This window comes from Apteryx rowi, unplaced genomic scaffold (genome assembly GCF_003343035.1).
Source record: "Apteryx rowi isolate R43461 unplaced genomic scaffold, aptRow1 scaffold_272, whole genome shotgun sequence".
NCBI lineage: Eukaryota > Metazoa > Chordata > Aves > Apterygiformes > Apterygidae > Apteryx > Apteryx rowi.
In genome coordinates, this window is record NW_020449108.1 from 316423 (window position 1) to 336311 (window position 19889).

General features: G+C 37.5%; 1 protein-coding gene across 3 annotated transcripts in view; it reads left to right on the forward strand.

The window, feature by feature from the left end:
* The first annotated feature begins 272 nt into the window (after nucleotides 1–272).
* Nucleotides 273–19889, forward strand: part of RAB28 (RAB28, member RAS oncogene family) — a 66814-nt gene continuing 47197 nt past the window's right edge. For 2 of the 3 annotated variants that reach the window (XM_026068502.1, XM_026068503.1), the window contains exons 1-3: nucleotides 437–676; nucleotides 8157–8253; nucleotides 13615–13703. In XM_026068502.1, coding sequence (XP_025924287.1) covers nucleotides 599–676; nucleotides 8157–8253; nucleotides 13615–13703 — 264 coding nt within the window. In that variant the 5' untranslated portion in view covers nucleotides 437–598. Of the gene's footprint in view, nucleotides 677–8156; nucleotides 8254–13614; nucleotides 13704–19889 lie in introns of all 3 variants that reach the window. The other variant, XM_026068504.1, reaches the window with a different exon arrangement.

A 19889-nucleotide genomic window follows, 5' to 3' on the forward strand; every position in this document is an offset into this window, starting at 1 on the left:
GGGGAGGAGGCGCCCCGCCCACCGGCCGCCCCGGCCCCGCCCCGCCGGGGGGCGCTTCAGGCGGGATTCAGGCCCTGGGAGGCGTGACCAAGGCAATGTCCACGCCCCCAGGCAATGTCCACGCCCCCACCCGCCACCGCCTCCCCTCGCCAGAGGTGGCGCTCATTCCACCACCGCCTCTGCGACCCCTGACCTCTACGTTGCTTAGTTACCGCGCGGGGCGTCAATCGGGGGCTCGACCACCGCCGCTCGTATTGGCGAGCCGGGCTAAACCATTCGCCCGCCCGCTGGAGGAGGGAAATGGGGGCGTAGCGGGTGCCCCCTGCGTGCTCGCGGAGCGAGTGTTGGGCTTCTTGCTCTAGCTCCCGCCCTCGAGCTACCCTCTCCCCTCCCCTCCGGTCTCTCGTTGGTTTCGTCTCGAGCGGGCCTTAGCGACGGCGGGCGCGCTGGAGGAAGATGGCGGCTCCGGCCTGTGCGCCGCTGCCAGCTCCGTGACCGCGGTACTCGCTCTTTTTCCCCATCCCCTCCGCGCTCCCGCGTCCCGTCCATCCCGCCTGCCCTCCGCCTCTTCTCCTTCCCTGCCGAGGGCGTAGGGACCATGTCGGACTCGGAGGAGGAGGAGAGTTCGGACCGCCAGCTCAAGCTAGCGTTGTTGGGGGACGGCACCTCTGGCAAGGTCAGTGCCGGCCCCCGGCAGCGCCCCGCTCCCCTCCGCCGCCGCGGTGCCCTCCCCCCCCCTCACTCTCCGGCCGCCCTCCCTGCCCGCTGAGGAGGGAGCAGCCCGCAGCGCTTCGAGTCTGTGGCGCTGTCGCGATACCAGGCGCCGTGATGGACCCCGGCGGACGCTTCCGCTCCCGCCGCCCCGCGCTGCGCCTTCTCCGTGGCCTTCCCCCGCGCGCGTGGGGCGCGGGCGCAGCGGAGGCCCGGGACGGGTCCCTGCCGCTCCGGGTCCGCATGCAGATGCGGGCTCCTCGCCGGGGAGCGTAGCCGCGGGGCCGCTTGTGTCTGCCCCGAAGGAGCCTCGGCCGGGGCTGCCCCGGCGCTCGGCAGCGAAACCCTCTAACAGCGTTTCCGTAGCCTCGTAGCCCTCGATGAGGTGACCCCTAAGCCAGCAAATAGACATATACTAGTTTAATCCATTTTTCATGAGTTTCTTGATAAAATGAGCGGCTGACAGCGTAGTTAATATGGTACTGCTTGGCAGTGAGTTTCCTGCTGATACCCGTGCCTTAGTGCGCTGCGGACTTGGTACTGGCAATGCATAATTGCAGCACTGGGGTTGCCAAAACAGCCCGAAGTCCCTAGTGCCTGCAAAGGCACGGGAAGGGGTTGGGATCAGGGGCGAGCACGTGAATTAGTTGTTCCCGCCAAAACAACGAGCGGTGCAAGGGTTGCTTACGTTGATCTTCACGTTGTCTTTTCATTTAGGTTTCAGAGTTAATAATGTACTGAGATGGATAAAACAGTTTACATTTATGCGAGTTACTGTTTCAGGGTTTGGAAAGACACTTTCGGGTTAATCTAGTCTTGGTTTGCGATTTTTTTTTAGGAGTATCTTTTTTTCTATATGAAATCAATGTAGTTAAGTACTGTTCATAAACTACAGTTTACTAGTCCGTGAGTGCAGTTCATACTTACCTTCTTAAAAGATACTGGGAAATTTGGGCAAATATAGACAAAATAAGGCAAAACGGAGACCACTTTGCTATCTATGGAAATAATCATTGATCTTTACTAGACACGTGTTAACAATTTACCTGTTGCTATATGTAGTTTGAATCCTTTTGTGAGGTGCATCTGAAAATATTAATTTTATCATATACTTTAAGAATGCAGCTTTTCATTTGTCACTAACTTTTGAAAATGCGGAGAGACAGGAGGTCTGCTTTACTTACTTTCAGGTGAAAACTAGAAATATTCTTAGAGGTGGCTTAAAAAATTGCCTGACATTAATAAAAGTAAACTCTTAGTGAAAGTATGTGTGTGACTTTGTTCACTTACTTTTAAAGAATTTTATGTTAAAACAAAAAGTTGTTTCTGACTCTAATGATTCTAAATGCAGCCTAAAGTGATACTGCTTTCATGTGAGAGAGTAGATGGACAATTCTGAGTGACTATGTGATGAGAGCATAATGAATGCACAGGATTGACAGTTGGAGTGCTGCTTTCATGGGTAACTTTCCCGAGGAGTTTTTCATTCAAAATGAGGAATCCTTTTCGCTACTGCTGTTCAGCACCTTGTGGCAAGACCTCTCACCAAATATGGATTTTCAAGCATTCTTGAGTTTTGATGTATATTCCTTCTGGTTTCTACCTCTCACATGGGAGCTGCCATTCACTGAATCTCCTGCTGGGTCTAGGAATCCTGTGATTCAAGTATAGCTTATTTTGCATAAGCAGCAGTTTTGTTATGGTGGGCTGCTTTTCCTCTTATCCCCCCTAGATGATGCTGTAATAGAGGCTTCTTCCAGCCATCCTTCTGGCCTAGCAGCAAACAGTTGTAATACCAGATCTGTAGTAAAATCTGGTAGAAATAAAGAAGTGATTGGGTTTTGGTGTGGGAGGGATAAGAGCACCTCTAAGGACTAAATCACTGAGGTTTCTCTCCCCTGTTGGTCTCATTCTGCTTGCTTGTTGAAACGTGTATGTCTATACGTTTTCAACTCTAGCCTCCCTCACATCTGTTTCACACCTAGTCTTTACACACATGCATACTTAGCCTCTCATTTACTGTGGAAGCTTTGTTTTTTCTCTTCCTCTGTCACCAGAATTGCTGGACAGGAGGAATGTAGGGTATAGTGGGAGATACCTCTGAAATACTGCATCTCGTGTTCAGTGTGAAATTTCCACATTTGACTTAGTTCCATAGCTTTTTCCTTTTAATACCCTCCCTCTTGGCTATCAAGAGCTGTCTGGTCTTCTGTTCTTCAGAAAAGTAATGTCCTTGTGTCAGCTGACCGAAGATGATAACTTGCATTTATTTTCCTTGTCCAATATCACACATTATTTAGAAGCAATATGATTCAGGTCCTGTGGAACTGTTGGTAGCAGTTTAAAAACAAATTAGCCTAATTTCAAGCTGAGGACAATGTTTATGTTTCCACTGGCTAGGAATTGCTCTGTTCATGAGGCAAGGGACAGATGTTGTACTTCTATTCATTTGTTCTTTGGTGGCTGAATGAATAATTGGATACTTAGAGTTTTAAGGGAAGGAATAAGCACTGCTAGAGTAAGGTCTAAGGGGAGGAGAGTTGACAGGGAAGAAAGCATGAGAGGAGTGTGGGACAGAGTCTGAAAGAGTATTACAGTGAGATAGAGTCATGAAATAAGCTGTTGAAAAAGAAAAATTAAGGAAGATGAGCTATGTTATTTAAATCCTTTTCTAGTATTGTTTTCTTATTAAAGTAGACAAAAAATAGGAAAGCAATCTGCAAAGAAATCTGAAATTGAACATGGGGACAGTGTGAGACAAAAATAAGCAGCTATTATTAATAGTATTTTTTTTTCCTGAATATTGATTACTAGAAGGAACATACATGCATAAGGCTACTGTGTGTATGTAGGTCTTAAATCAGCTTTCTTGCCCCACTCTTCCTGAGCCAAGATGTTTTTTATTACAATAAATCAGCAGTACTAGTATGGATTGAAAAAATTATGTTATAATCCATGTATTTCTGCTCTTGCTATACAGAGGTTGTCTTATTAAAGTATATGGCGATGTTGATTTGAACTGGAACCATTATGATTTGCTAGTGTTGAAAAAAAACGACTTTGGATCTCTGAAAGTAAATCTTGGAGCTATTCACAGGCAAGGAGGTCCTGAAAAATAGACATGCGGAAGGAGAAAAGCAGTTGCAGTTCTGTCTTTCTGCTGCCCATTGCAACTGGAAAGTAAAGTAGGGTAGCTGGAACACCTTGCCTTTGCCTTCTCCTCCTGCCATCAGATGTTGAAAATGATATATATAGTGCCCAACCTGGTGTGGGAGTTTGTGGAAATTGATACACAAGCTGTAATAGCTGAGTGGGGCCACTTCCTTTAGGATTTTTGAGGATACCATTTTTTTTTAAACAGTATGCTAATCCTGGATCTTCTTGTTACACTTGGTCTCAAAATCTTTAGAAATGTTTACTAATTGTTGCCATTGTTTAGTCTTGTAAATGGGAAACTGTCTTAGGTGTTCTGTGCAGATTGGCCTATATGAATATTTCTTCATAGATTAATGTCTAATTTCAGTCTTGATAACTTCCTCTTTTTCGGTAAGTAGAAGTGGAATGGAAATATATTAGCTTCATATGATAAAACTATTTCCTTTGTTTTCAAAATATGATCTTTTTTTTTTTTTTATCAGATAGCTGTATAGCTTTCCTCCCCCCTGCACCATAAAGCTAGTCTGTTCTCAGTGAGAAGTTCTCTGCGTTGAGCAGTTATGCTTTTTATAATAGTTATTGCATTTCCTTTGTTTAGGTAGCATTTCTTTTCATTTTGTCTGTCTTAAGTTTTTTGCTAGTAGGGATAGCTCATGATTGAAGGGTCAATGTTGCTGTGCTTAGAGAATGGCCTTGGCATTTTAGAAGGGAGTGAGAGAAGGGACAGATGCATGTTGCTTTTTTGGAAAGTGGTAATGAATTCTCAATAGATTGGTGAAGTTGGTACATGGATGGAAACTTGTGGCTTCAGGACTATGTCCTTTTGTGCTATGTGCATTGACTTTAGCTGTATTTTCTCATTTTTATAACTATGGTATTATGCTTTGGCATCCCTTTCTGAAAGCTTTCTTCTGTAGTATTTTACTCAAAGAACTGTCTTTGGCAGGGTTTTCTCTATGAGTTCCCACATTATCCTGGTGAGTAAAAAGTGTCAGAGCTGGCTGTCGTTACTTGTGCTTTGTGACTTGTCTGCTATTATTTCATAAATATTTTTGCTTTCTTTTTCTATTTACTTATATAGTCATTTAGGAATAGCTTGTCAGCAAAGTTTATACAGTGGGTTGATAACACTGAAAAATATAAGCAAGAAATTCTTTCTTGCCTCATCCTTGAGTTTAATTGCATCTTTGTTTATCTCCAAAACAACCCCCCAAGTATCCCTTTATAGTTAGAACACAGTGTTTTGTACATGTTTCACTGCTGTCTTGATTGCTGTTTGTTAGTACCCAATGAACTTTTTTTGTCTTAAAAGAGGGGGTTTGCAAGACCAAGATTCAAAAATGTATTGCTATTTGGAAGAGCATATAAGCGCTTTAAAGCTTTTAAAACAAATGCTTGAATATCAAATTAGGTCTAATGGAAAGTCTACTCTGACAGTTGGTACTCTGGTTGTCTTAGTAGACATGTCAAGGAACAAGGCCTTGTTGAAATTATGTTATCCGCTGATCGCTAGATTACTGACTGAAACTTTATGAATTGAGAATGATCTTCAAAACAGTTGGTGATCATTTATTTATTTTTAAAGCTAGAGTTGCATTAAGCCATTACTTAACTTTTATTACTTTTTAACATTGATCCTACCCATCATAGCTTTACAAGCAAAACTGTTGTGCAGAATCTTCTATGGGAAGCATGGTAGAGAACAATTTCAGGATTGAAGGGAGAATTTGCATTGTAAAAGTGCCTGAATATGCATTGGGATAACTTCTCCATTTCCTGTTGTGGAGGAGTTTGAACTGTTGCTCTTAGTATTTTGTGGATAAATGCTTGTTCTGTGAATAAATAGAGGACTCCAGTCTGGTAATCCAACACCTTTCATGAGCACTAACATTCACTAGAAAAAAAATTAAAAAGGAGTTGGTCAATGATTTTCTGCTATAAATTTGCGTTCAGGAGAGCAGTAGAGAAAACTATTTAAGAGAACTTTGCCGTGCTGTTGATCACTTGTTGCTCTTATTGGTTGGCTGTTAATTGAATGTATGTTGTTTATTTTTACTAACACCCCTAGAAGCCTTCAGGGAATATTAAGTGTCACAGAGTGATAAAGCTAATATTTACTGAGCCCTTAAAACAAGAAGGGAGTGGTTGCTTATTTAATGGGGATCTAAATTAATGTGTTGGAGAATATAGAATACTATGATATAGTCAGATGATATTTTAATTTGTACTCTGGATGCTAGTTACTTTAATGAAAAGGAAAATTGCAAAGAAAAGACTATAAAGTGTATTTCTGCAATGTTGTTATTCTTATCTACATCATTTAGGGTCATGACGGTTTTAAAATAATGTCTTTATAATCCTGAAGTTCTAACTATTGGGATGGAAAAAGTCAGTGATACTGACTTTTTAGTGTTACAGGCCAAGTTTGTATTGAATTTTATTTACATGTCATTAGTATTACAGTCACATAGCTACAGCTAGAAAAATCTTCTTATGATTCATGCTGTGTGGTTCTCAGCCTTTCCACAGTGATATAAATATATAAGCATACTCGTGCTATTTCTAGTTTACATGCTTTTTCATTTATTTATTTATTTATTTTTAATCCCCTCAGGGCTTGAGTTCAATGAAGGAAATGAAAATGTTGCCATAGTCTTTAACTGATTTTTGGTTTACTTCCTAAACGTATGTTCTCATCTGAAAATACCTGTTATTATGTGACAGTGATAGGAACACAAATGTGATACAAGCAAGAAAACAGTAAATCTTGTGTTATTTACTTCACAGGTAATTTTATGTTTGAATAAATGTTTGCCTATTCATACTAGAGCTTTAATGCTGGAGCTCTGGTGGTCATGTTTTCATGCAGAAAAAGAGTAAGTTGCATTTTTATTCTGTGTAAGTACACAGACATATTACAATGACACTTGACATATTACTAGCATCATTTAGATCTCTGTTATAGCAGTTCTATTAATAGAACTTGCCTATTCTCACTTTTCAGAACTACTGGCATTATTTTACTATAGCATTTTTAACTAAATGTGCTCTAACAGCATTTTCTAATAACCGTTGACGTGACTTACCTCTTCAGGTCTTGATGAACTGAAAGTTGATGAAAAACTCCTTTTTGCTAATTTTGAATTTTCTTGGGCAGCATGGAGGTTTTGTGAAGTTGTTATTTTTTTTTTCCTGAATAAATAAACTTAGTTAGGTTTTATTTTTACTATTACTTTGTTTTCATATTTTCAGATGTGATGTTAATGAGAGATTTGTAAGTGTATGCCTCTAATTTAGTGTAGGATACATGTTTAGCTACATGGCATTCACACTTAATATATTTTATTTTTTAGACAATATAAACAGTACAGAGAGTTTGTAATTGCACTTCTCTTTGTCTCTTTTAACCTTAAATTGTGGAGCTTTTTTTTTTTTTGCTTTTTTTTTTTTTTGCCTTTCATGGAGAGATTAAATTGCTAGTGAAAGAACTGAAATACCATGCTTCATTACTTTATGTAAATTAGTTGTGCATCCTCTTAGTGGTAGTAGTAAAAGTAGTGTTCTGCGGTAAAAGCTGATATTCTTTATTAGGCCAATGGTGTATTGGTCTACTTTCATAAAGCCACAAAATACAAATTTAAGAAATAAATTTCCAAAATTGTTTTTAGAGGAATGGTTTTGCAAATGTACGTTCTTAGCATCAGTTCAGTCTCTTTTCTGTGTACAAATGTTTGCAGGCTTTGTTCCCATCTTAGACTTCATGTAGTCCCTGATCCTGAAACTTTCATGTACAGTGGCAGGAATACTGCAACACTTTGGAGCCCCTGTGGGACTCTGCACTGTGCAGATGTCTGTTCCCTCACAGAATGTTGCTTTGGGATCGTGGTGTTCTGTACCAGGGATGGGACCTTATTTTGGAAATGAGCACTTTTTAAAAATAGTAAGCTCTTCAGGTATGGATAGTGTCATTTAGATTTGTGTCAGGTGGAGCATACTGATGGTATTTCATTCAAATCTGTGTAATATTCTGTAATTTGAATATCACACTGTCTTTGAAATGTAATGGAAACATGTCTTTGAAATGGAAATGTAATGTGCATACATTAGTAGCTTTTGCCACCTCCTTTTATTATGTTGAAGCTGGCTGGAATGCTTGTCAATACAAATCCACAAACACTATCAGCATGCATTGATTTAAAAAGTGCCTAACTATATTACATACTTTTGGTTTCATATCAAGTTTTTAGCCTTTTAAAATGTCAACTTAATTTGATACTATTCTGTTCTAGACATCCTTAGCCACACGTTTTGCCCAAGAAACTTTTGGAAAACAGTACAAACAAACTGTAGGACTGGACTTCTTCTTGAAAAGGATAACATTGCCAGGTAAGAGAATAAAGAATCTATCACTGAAATGTTGGGCAACAATAAGACTTGCAAAAACTTAGTCTTCAAAGTAAAGTACACTAAATAAGCTTACTACAGTGCTTTTTATGACAAAGTAAATTAGGTTATTAAGAGAAAATTTTCTTAGTATGTTCTTACCAGGTGACAAAGGGTTATACATTTGCAACTTTTATCTTTAAGTACTTTAGTAAAACACTGAATTCAAGTAAGAGCGGTGTTAGCTATATTCGTAATTTTTAAGCATACTGTGTGTCCGCATGGGTAATGTAACATATAACAAAGAAATAGAACTTTAAATATATTCATTGAAAAAATAGGTGCTTTTTGAAAGAAACAAAATTTTTAAATAAAATACACAACTGGCATTTAGGTTGTGTGGAGAAGGATAATGTAGCTATGGAATCGCAGTGCACTAATATGTGAATGCTGTTTTATGCAAGGCAGCATGAAATTGCTGGCATTTAATAGACCACTAAAATTTAGGGTCCCTCGGCACTCATAAAAATACAGTTTGAGCATTCAAGATGTTTCATTTCACGACGGCAAAGAAACTATTTAGATGCCAGTTGCGGCACACTGCATGGAAAATGCAAAGAAATAATTAAAAAAGAATAGCTGCTGCTAGAAGTTTGTTTCTGAGCAATTGGGAGTTTAAAGTGAGATTTTTTTCACTGATCCGTGGTTGCTCAATTTGTAAGCATGAAAGTATTTCATGGTTGCTCAATTTGTAAGCATGAAAGTATTTCATTAAAGCAGTTTATTCTGGTTTCAGAAACCAGAGCTGGAAAACATGTTTAATTATTAAAGTTGTAGTGAGATTTGATAAAAGTAGATGCAAGTTCTATCTTTTGGGGGAGGGGGGGATGCAAAACCAGAAATTAAATGTTTTAGCTATAACCTGAAGTCTTAAGAAAATATGCTAAGTTTTTGAACTTACTTTATTAAGTTGATATTATTAATTTCTTGATTATGTTTACATTTTTTATTAAGTGAAACCAAATGCAGGAAGACTCTGAAAAGATTATTCTGTTTTTTGACTTGGACATTCCACTGTATCTTTTGTATCTGGTGAGAGAGAAAATACCAAATTTCAGTGCTTATTTCTCCATAAAACCATAATAATTTTTTATTGTTCTGCTTCTTCCTCTTAAAAATATCAGTATGTAGAACACTTACAGCAGTATTTGAAAGTGAAATGTGTACACAAATCATGCAGTGTGCATGCTGAGCACTTGTATTTTTGCAAGGTTTTTTTCCAGCTGTTAAACATACAGAAGCTGTTAGTACATTATTGGGATTCTAAATATTCTTGTTGCGTAGAAAATTTGGAAAACTCTGATCAACTTCTGACCCATTCATATTTTATTCTGTTCTAGTTTGTTTTGTGGCAAAATCAGAATATAGATGAAAATAGCCCTAAAACAACAAAAAAGTCTGTGCATCTATTTTCCTCATTTATCATTAACAAAATAATAACATTCATGCAGTGTGTTCATATCCAGGAAGAAGCTTTTTTTTTTTTCCTATGGATTCTCATTATGTCTTTGCGTATGCCTGTATATACATTTGGGTGAATAGACTTGTGTTTTTTGGGAAAGTTGGACTGGTGGTGGTGGGTAGTGAGAGGGAAGGAAGAGAACAAGAAGGGTGGTGAGAGGTAAAGCTCCGAAGTACTGGAATGGAAAGCACTACTTAAGTAAATGGATTTTTCTGATTTCTTGATTAGTACTGGGTTTGCAAAGTTGCTATGTTTACTGGAAAGGTTAATCCATGAACAGAAATCATGATGTGTGTATCAGTAGAAAAAATAGCCTTGATTTCTATTGTTTAGTAGGAGAATTGGCAGATAACTTTATTACAGTATTTCAAATTGTTTTTTTCTTTTAAATGTAAGCAAACATTTCAGAAGTTAAAATTTTTAGAATTGCATCGAAGTTTACATTAGGACATACATTAGAAGTATGTTTGAACTTGTAAAATAAAGTACTGGTTTTATTTTATTTTTTTCATTAAAGCTCTATTTGTCTTCAGATATTTTAGTAACTGGTACAGTTTTACCGTGGGAAAAAAACCAATATTTTACATGGTGAAACAATATGGTTTAATACAAACAGTAAGTCCTTTGACTAATTTAATTGTGAACAATATGACTTTTAGTGTTCAGCTGCTTACAAATTATCTTCATGCAGTTTGTATTTGAAAAAAATACTTTGAACAAATCAGTTTCAGTATATTTTGTGATACTGTATGTTGTATAGTCTGGATGCAACCACTGTGCAGTCTTCACTGTTTAAAATAGTGTATCTGTTATTCAGAGGTTGGGCTGACAGTGGTTCTTAAGAGCCATAGTCAAAATACTTTTAGGAAGGTTGTGGGTGCAGTTGAGTAAACAGGGTTCTTCTGTGAAAAGGATTTTTTTTTTTTAAGTCTGCAGTACAAGAAGCAGGCAGTCATGTGTTTTTAGTTCTATCTTGACTGACTGTGCAGCAGTCAGTTTGAGTAAGGTTAACCAATGTACCAAGCATACTTTTACAGGGTCACTGTTGAATTGGCCCAGTGGCTTCAGCTCAGGCCAGAAACAATCCAGATACCTGCACAGTGTTTCCGCGCTTATTTTAACTTCTCGCTTGTATGTGTTGCCTACAGAGTAAAGAAGTGCTTACATTTTCTCATTCCTTATCAGTGTATTGAACACTGTTTTTCTGGGATTCTTCAATTATTGTTTATTGGTATGCTAACTTTGTTTCTAAGAACTGTGTTATTTCAAGCATAGGTACTTCTTGTTTTAATAATGTTCTCCAGTTCATTTTTCTTCTAAATCTGTCACCAAATAGAGGATTTGAGACTTTTTGCAGAAAATACAGCTTCATGGTTTACTATCATAGTTGTTAATTAAATATTTATTAGACAAATTGTCTGGGTTTTTTCCTTCTGTCAGAGTAATCCTAGCATCATTCCCCCCTCCGCCCCCCCCCAAAGAAAATGGCAAAAAAGTCCCCCCCCCGAATGATCAGCATGATTTTCACTAGCTACTGACATCTTAATTAAGTCATTTAAGCTTAAATGAACCTACCAGCTTTTTTTCTGCCTTTTTCTTCTCGCGTTAGTAGAAGAAAGTAAGTAATTAATAATCACAAATTTTAACATGAGGAGCCACTGTTAGATTGTTTAACCTCCTGTAATAAAGTTTCTCAGGTAATTTCATATGTTTATCCAGATGCTAAGCCCAGTATGTTGTGCATGATCACTACCCTGGGGGAGGGAGTGGGGGAGAAGTGAGAGACTTATTAAAAAATTTTAACACAAAATTAGGCATCTGAAAAATGTTGGATTTGAAAGCTATAATGTTTATAAAGCTTGTTTCTGCCTAGCTGGTATGAAAACTTCCTGTAGAATGCATACAAACAAGTTAGATGTAGGATACTGCAGCATGGTGGGCTTTTGAGTATATTTAGTTTGTTTACCCACTGAAGAAGCATGGGCATTTCAGAATGCAGAGTGCATTCATGAGCTTATTCATACTAGATGGTTTATAGTCTTCTTAGTGGAAGACTTACCTGCGTTGTTTGCAGTCACTTATGTTCTAAGCTTTAAAAGAATCAATTAATAAATAGTGGATTCATTGTCAAAACAAATAAACTTCTTGTTCTGTGAGAGGTTGAATTTACTGGAGTGTTTATGATGTGTTTACTAAACTCTGTTTAGAATTCTTTAATATTTGATAAAACTTAATTTAGCTTAAAAGGTATTCTGAATAGATTATCTCGTTTCATCCCCATGTATTTGAGACCAAAATACCAATTTAGGAATAAGCACTTCTAACGTGAATAAAACAAGATGCATCATAAAAATGCAATGTGGTTATACTTAATACCACAAGTAGCACATATTCAGCTGTATAGTTGTGATTTATTATTTATATTCATTGACTGCCAGCATATATTTCCATGGAGCACACTCACTTGCATAACTGCAATGCACAAGGCAGTTGGTTATAAATTGATGGCTGAACAGATCACATTGTGTAAAGTAAGGTTGTTCATAACATAAAATAGATTGATTTAAGAGCAAATCTTTCTTAGCAACCCATAGTTAATATTTTGTTCTGTTTCACTCGTCTCTCGAATGTTGTGATATGGAGTTTTTTGACTGATGTGTATATATAGTGTATTTATCTAGGAATAAAATACTTTTTTTTTTTTTTTTTTTTTTTTTTTTGGTAAGTACAGAGAACTGTTATTAACCTGTGAGTTGTATACGGGTTAGGAAAATTTTCATCAGGCTCTACTGTGTTAGACTCTGGTGCTTCCAGGTAATCAGTATAGTTTTGAAAACAGTTTTGCCCATGCAAAATGAGTCAAATGATACTTTCTGATATGTTTGTAGGGATGTGGTGACATAGGTAGCTGTGTGCATGTGTTTGGTCTGTGGGTCTCTGTGTTGCTAGCTTGCAGAATATGTATGACTTGTAGGTTATTAAATATCCTACAGGAGTTACACTGATTTTTTTTTTTATTATGTTTTTGAAATACTATCTGTTAATAATAGTTTAAATATAGCTTTAATATCTGTTTTGAAGACTGTTTAGAGATTTACATTGAAAAGAAGATCTATTCTTGATTTAGAAATAAATTTTTGGAGGATGAAATTATGTAAATCAAGTCAAACTTGGTTGCCTGCTTTGCACAGGTTGGTGGGAGGAAGAAATAAGAGTCATAGTTTGCCTGAAAGCCATAGCTGCTACAGAAAGTAAACTGGTGTGAGCATTTCATTCTAATCTGTCAACTTTATAATTCTGTAACTTTATAGTAACGCTAAGAGCATCACTGCCAAAATTTTACTCTGTGCTTTTTTCCTGCTTCTACATTTGTAAGGAGAATAAAAAAAAAGACACAGAGAATGAAATATGTGGTTGATATTAATGTGAAATATTAGGTTGATATTAATAGAAACTAAAGACAATAGTTAACATTGTGCTATACAACTTTCCTTCTGTAAAATATGCTGTATAATTTCTAGTTAGCAATGTTATGCTTTATGCAATTCTAATCATCTTCTCTGAAATAACTATACTGGGTTCTTTATCTACAGTTTTATTGCATCTTAGTGATCATAGCTGGATGCAGGTGACTTTTTTTCCAAATGCTTTAGTAGTCTTTGTGTTTAGATATGGTTACTATTTGTTGTATACTTGTAAAAAGCTATTTCTGTTGATATGCTAAAGCTGTATTACCAGCTGTGATAATATATCTTTAATTTTATTTGTATCTAAATTTCCAGGTTAATAATGTCAAAGAAAACATCCGTATCTTTTTTCCCCCCTCCCCTCCCTCCCTCCAGGAAATTTGAATGTTACTCTTCAAGTGTGGGACATAGGAGGTCAAACAATAGGAGGCAAGATGCTGGATAAATATATCTATGGAGCTCAGGTACAGTATAAATGATGATAATTTTATCTAAGTAACGAGATAGAATTCATTGGAACTTTGCTCTCAAAATTATACTTATCTTGAAGGCTATTTTTTTTTGTAGATCTCAGTGTTGAATATCTGCTTAACCTAAACTTAATTGATAGTAATATACAACTCTTAATATGGGGTGTAGTTAATTTTTTTGAGCTGATTTTAAAAAGCAAAGTAAAGGTGCTCGTTTGTAGCTCCTAACAACTCTTGAAACAGATGTATGTTTCCGTGCTTTGTGTCTTGAGTTGAGAAAAGCAATCATAGTAAATAGTAAAAGCTATTTGGATATCCGTGTGGTAGATATAGTGGCTGCTTTGAGAGCAGATGCCTCCCGGGGGGAAGAAGTAGAAGGAGGAAATTAAGAGCAATCCTACACCATTAAACTCATATGTGCAGTTGGTGTTATAAGAGGGCAAACAAAAGGAGGCAACCAGGTAGCTAAATATTTTTGCAGAACTCCTATCCAATGACAATTTTATCTAGAGGTTAACTAAGTGACTTAAAGTGAATGGTAGGATTAAGTATGAGATAAATATTATAACAGTATATTGAGCTATGAGATGGTTTGGGATGATGTACTGTATGCCAAACTTTTTAACATGAATGATCATAAGATGTACTCTGTTCTTTAATTTGGAGTTTATAATGAGAACAGTAGGCATAATACACTTCATAGATATATCTGAAAAGAAAACAAGTGTATATCTGTGTGTGGGTATGTTTTCCATTACTTTAAGCAGGAGAAATACGGGATCCTAAAACTTGTATTGGATAGAAACTTATAAGTATAGAGCAGGAATGGCTAGTTAGGGATTAGGATTTATTAATTGACAGCATAAAGACAAACTTGTCAATTTCACATTTGGCACTTTCAAAATATACCTAAATGTTTTCAACCGTTTTTATTAAAAAGTATTTTGCTGCCCTGTGAAAGATCTACCAAACAACAGGAGAAACTGGCTTCCATGACAGAGGAAATTTGATTAATCACAAATTGTTGCCATATGCACAAAGTAAACTCTATGAAAGAAGTAAAAAGCTATTAAGTTTTTCTGCATTGCATTTGGTGATAAATTTAGGAGTTTCTTATCAACAATAGTAGGTCAAAAAGTTCATACCAGTGCTCCAAGGTAGGTTCATATCAGTAAGCCTAAAGTTACAGTAATCTGATTTTTTAGTCATTTTGAGCAAATCGACAAAAGAACCTACATCCAGTCTCCTCTTTAACCTCCTCCCACCCTCTATTATTACCCCCCCCTTTTTTTTTTAATGAACTAGTGGCTCTTCTCCCTCCCCTTGTTGTCATATAATACCAATGTCTGTAATAGGCTTTTTATCCTCAACTTTGAATACACTTTTGTGTTAGTTTTGTAACAGCATCTCTTAAAGACAGATAAAACTATCCTTATCTTCATCTATTTATGAAAAACACTGTGAATAATTCTGAAAGGCACTGTATTCGGTTTGTTTCCAGGCTGAAGCTTATTTCATGTTGAGCATCTGTAGCTTTGTGGAAGAAAAGGAGGAAAGGTAAAATAGTGCAAGTAGGAGTATTTAGAAGGAAAAATCTTTTTAAATACATAGGAAAAAAAAATCTGTGAATGGGCAGCAAAATGGCAAAAGCATGGTTGAGAAGAGCCGGCAAGGCTGGCTTTTATCAAGAGTAAATTGTGCCTAACCAACCAGATTGTGTTATGTGAGGAGGTGACTGGCTCTGTGTTTACCTTGACTTTAACAAGTCTTTTGTCATCATCTCCCATAGTATTCTTGCAGACAAACTGGGGAGATGTATACTGGATGAGTGGTTGAAAAACTAGATTGACAGTTGGACTTAAGGGGAAGTGGTCCATAGCTCAATGGCTTACTTACCTGGTAATGAGTGCCTGGTTATGAGTGATATTCCTTAGTGGTCAGTCCTATTTCATGTCTTTGATTTGAACAATGGAACAAAACATATTGCAAGTTTGCAGATTACACCGAACTGGGTGGGAATGGTAAGTATGCTGGAGTGTAGTGCTGCCACTGAAAGAGACTGTGACAGACTAAGGGAATGGGCTGACAGAAGCCTCAGGAAGTTCAGTGAAGGCAAATGCAAAGTCCTGAAGCTGGGACAGAATAACCTTGTGATAGAGATGGATGATCTGGATGGGGGAGTCCCTTCCAGCTTGAATTATGATAATAAAAGTAAGAGATTAGATAAAGAAGTCTACTCATATCACTGCGGTCCTTAAGTGGAGTTGTCATGTTTTTGTACAGTTTCTAGGAAAGTAGTATGTGTACCTATGGTGTGTGGTACCTGGGGTACAACTGGTATTTTAAGAATCTTATTTGTAATGTACACAGGCTATATACATGTAGAGCAGATGATCTGGATCTACTGCAGAAGTTTTGAGTTGATCTGCGTGTATTGTCTAAATCTAAATCTTAAAGTACATCTGTAGAATATCATGCAATATGCCTACAGTATGCATGATGCTTTTATCCAGTATTTGCAGGTGTCCATAGCCAGACTGGAGTTGCTGTTCTTCATCTCGCTGATCATCTGGAGATTCAGAAATCACTAATGGCCAAATTCTTGGTTTTGTGCTCAGAAATCTACATGTATGGTAGACCTACTTATAAAACAATAGACCAGCTGGACTTGGAAGTTTTGAGAATCTACAACTGAAAATGTTATCTTGATAGCAAGTCTACAGTCTATTTGATCTCTGTTGAAATGTGATCAGGATACCAGGTGGAATTAAGGAGTGAATCTGTCTATATGTTGCAAAACTTGCCACCGGAGGTTCCCTACTCTTTGAATCAGACCTGAATGAGGATATCTTGAGGATATAACTTTTGGTTAAGTTACTGCTAAGGTGACATTTTTTTGACTGAGGCTTCCTATGTTATGTTTTAAGAAACAAGTGTGGGACTTGAGGATGAGTACCCACTTAATTTGCTTGTGTGGTTGCAGTTGGAGAAATTGCAATTCACTTGACACATTTATTTCAGAATTGTGGGAGGCTAAGAGTAATTGTACAGTCAGTGACCACAGCTGAGCTAATAGACCATAACTCATTAAGTCATGGCAACTGAATTGCATACAATTAAGTGACTATATCTTCAGCCTCACCAAAGACAAAAGTGGTTAAGTATATGTAGACTGTGAACTGTTTCTTTTCCTGTAAAGATAGCCTATCTGCAGATGAGCGAGGTATCATAAGGAAGTTACTCTTTGCTAAAATGAATATTTTCTGTCTAGAAAACCTTAATCTTTAGAATTTAGGTCTAAAATATTTTATGAATATTAAGAAACTGTAAAATCAGTTTAGTTCCTTCATACTAAAGTCAGTTACTGGATGGGGCCAGCTAAGGATAAACCTGGAGGCTAAAACTACATGTGCACTTAATTAGTGTTTTTTGTAGCTTTTTTTTATTGTGACAAACCTTAGTATAAACTTGACACCTTTTAAATATTGACTGTCTAGTGTGAATATATTACTTGGTTGAATATTGTTATGACACTTCCATAACTGCAGTACTGCTGTATAGTAGCAGTGCTGCTGTTTGTATGGGAAATATATTTCAGAACCACGCCCATCTCTTAGTTGTAATTGCTGCCCCTATCCACATATCTAGTTTAAAGTATACTTAAGAGCTGGCATATGCTACCTCATAAATTGGCTTGTTAATAGAATAAGAGTTCTGCAGACCGTACCTTCTCTAGAGACCAGCAAATCATTTCTGCAGTATTCTCAGTTTCCAGTGGCCTATATTTGAAAATATTTTATAATTCAGAAACAAAAAGCACTCACATATGCAGTAATGTAGGCAAAATATCTCTATTACTAGAGTGCAATTATGCAAGCAGGGAATATTTGCCACATTGCTGGAGACTAGAGAATTAACATACTGTTCTCAGCATGTTGTCCTCCATATGTTTCAAACATTTTTCATGGCAGGGAAATGTGCTACTTCTGTGTTACAAGGCCAGTGTTAATTTTCTGCCTTAATTCCTCATGCATAATGGAGAAATAACAGGTTTTATGCTTTCCACTCATTCTGTACTCAATAGACTGTAAGTTTGTTGAAAATATGATATATTTTTGGTGAAAGCAAAGATGGAGTTTCTACTTTAAATAAAAAAAGGAGAAATAAATTTTAACTATGGAGTTATGGATAGTTCTTCATTAATTATCCGCATCACAGTAAGCTTCTTAGAGTGCTGTTGTGTCAAAATCTAAGCAATAGTTTTTCTCTGACCCAGATGCCAGGCTGCCCTTTTTTGTATCTCTAAGATGTTATACCTGCCAGCTTTGCCCTACTTGGATGGATTGGTCTGACATAAAACTTGAGTAACCCATTGGTGAAGCAGACATAGTATACTCTTATTGCAATTATGCAATCTAGCATGAAATCATGGCTATTGTTGCAGTTATCTTGAGCATGAATTGAAGTAATGTTCAAGAGATGACAGTATTTACATCTGGTTTTGTTCAACTTTACAAAAATTTCATGGTGTAGGTATTGGCACCTGACTGATCCCTTATTAAAGAAGTAGTTGGGGGATCTAACAGTTTGGGAACAGTCTCTGAGTTCATGGGCAGAAAATGGTACGGGGAGAGAAAAATCAGGAAAGGTAACTTAGAACAATAGTATAATACAGAGATCAGAAGAAAACAGGTCTGAGATGCAAAATGACATAAGCTAGGGTTCAAGTATTTCAGTTTTGTAAATAGAAGAAGTAATTGAGAAGACTGTAAAAGAGAATGATCAAGAAAAGAATATACTTTAAAGGCGGTGTTTTAGATCAAGCAGCAGGGCACAAAAAGGAAGTTGGGTGAGCCCTAGTTCCAGGCTTTGTTCAATAATTTATTTCATGACAGCGCCACCAGGAAAGCTCTTTCTTCTGAAGGTGTAGGTGGGCTGCACTTGGCTAGAGGATCTGTAGCAGGGTAGCACTTTGAAGAGATAGTAGAGAGAGTTGGCCAGCATTAAGTGTCTTGAATTCTATTAACTTTATCTTTCATCTGACTCTGATTAAACTTTAAAGCATCTTCAGCACTGAAGTTTTCTCTGCCTTCTGCAAGCTGGTTTGCTGTGCTTTTCTGCAAGCTGGTGAATGGGCTGGACCACTGCTGAAAGAAGCATGCCATGTGCCCTTTCTCATTTACAACTTTCAGCCTTATGTCTGTTCTTTTAGTCTTTACAATACCTAACCTTCAGCTCCAGCGTTGTCTTCCTCACTGAATATCTCATAGCATTATCCATATGTCCTTCCTGGAACAAGGCTTATATTAGACAAAAAAATACACGGACAGGCATTTGGATGGTTATAAAAATGGTCAGGAGAAGTTAAGTGAGACACAAGATATTAAGGAATAAGGGTAGAAAAGTTGGAAGAGGGTAGTGAGTGTTTAATATTAGATTCGATAACTGAAGTAAAGGAGGAAGAGAGCAAGGGAAGAGGAAGTGGGTGTCATAAGTCTTAATTTCCTTGGAGGAACTAATGAAGACTGTTCCTCAGAAAGTAGTAGACATAATTGTTTTAAGGAACAAGAAGCTCATTTTGCCAAGAAGTTGATGACATTGAAGTGAGAGATGGATTTGTGTTGCAGTCATAGGGAAATAGAAACTGAAGAGATCTCAGTAGGATCTGTTCCCCTCTTCTGAAGCTATACCTGCATAATTTCTATTTCATGTTTATCAACTTTGAAAAATCCTTCAGTTTTGGGAATTCTGCCACCACCAAAGGTATATTTCAGAGCTTCACTATTCTTACTGTTTACATGTTTTCTCTAATATGTACTCTTCTTTCTATAATCTTCTCTCTGTGAATTAATCCTATTGCTGCTTGTCTCCTTGATCACAGAATAATAGGAAGATTCAGGTTGGAAGGGACCTCCTGAGGCTTCTAGTCCAATCTCTTGCTCAAAGCAGGGTCAACTGTGAGATCACACCAGGTTGCTCAGGGCTTTATCCAGTCTGTTCTTGAACATCTATAAGAACAGAGACTCTACAACCTCTCTGGGCAGCCTGTTACACTGCTTGATTCTCCTCATGGTGAAGAAGTTTTTCCTTATTTCCAGTCTGAATGTCTCTTGTTCTGACTTATGCTCATTGCATTTCATCCTTCTGCCATGCAATGCTGTAAAGAGCTCCATCTCCTCA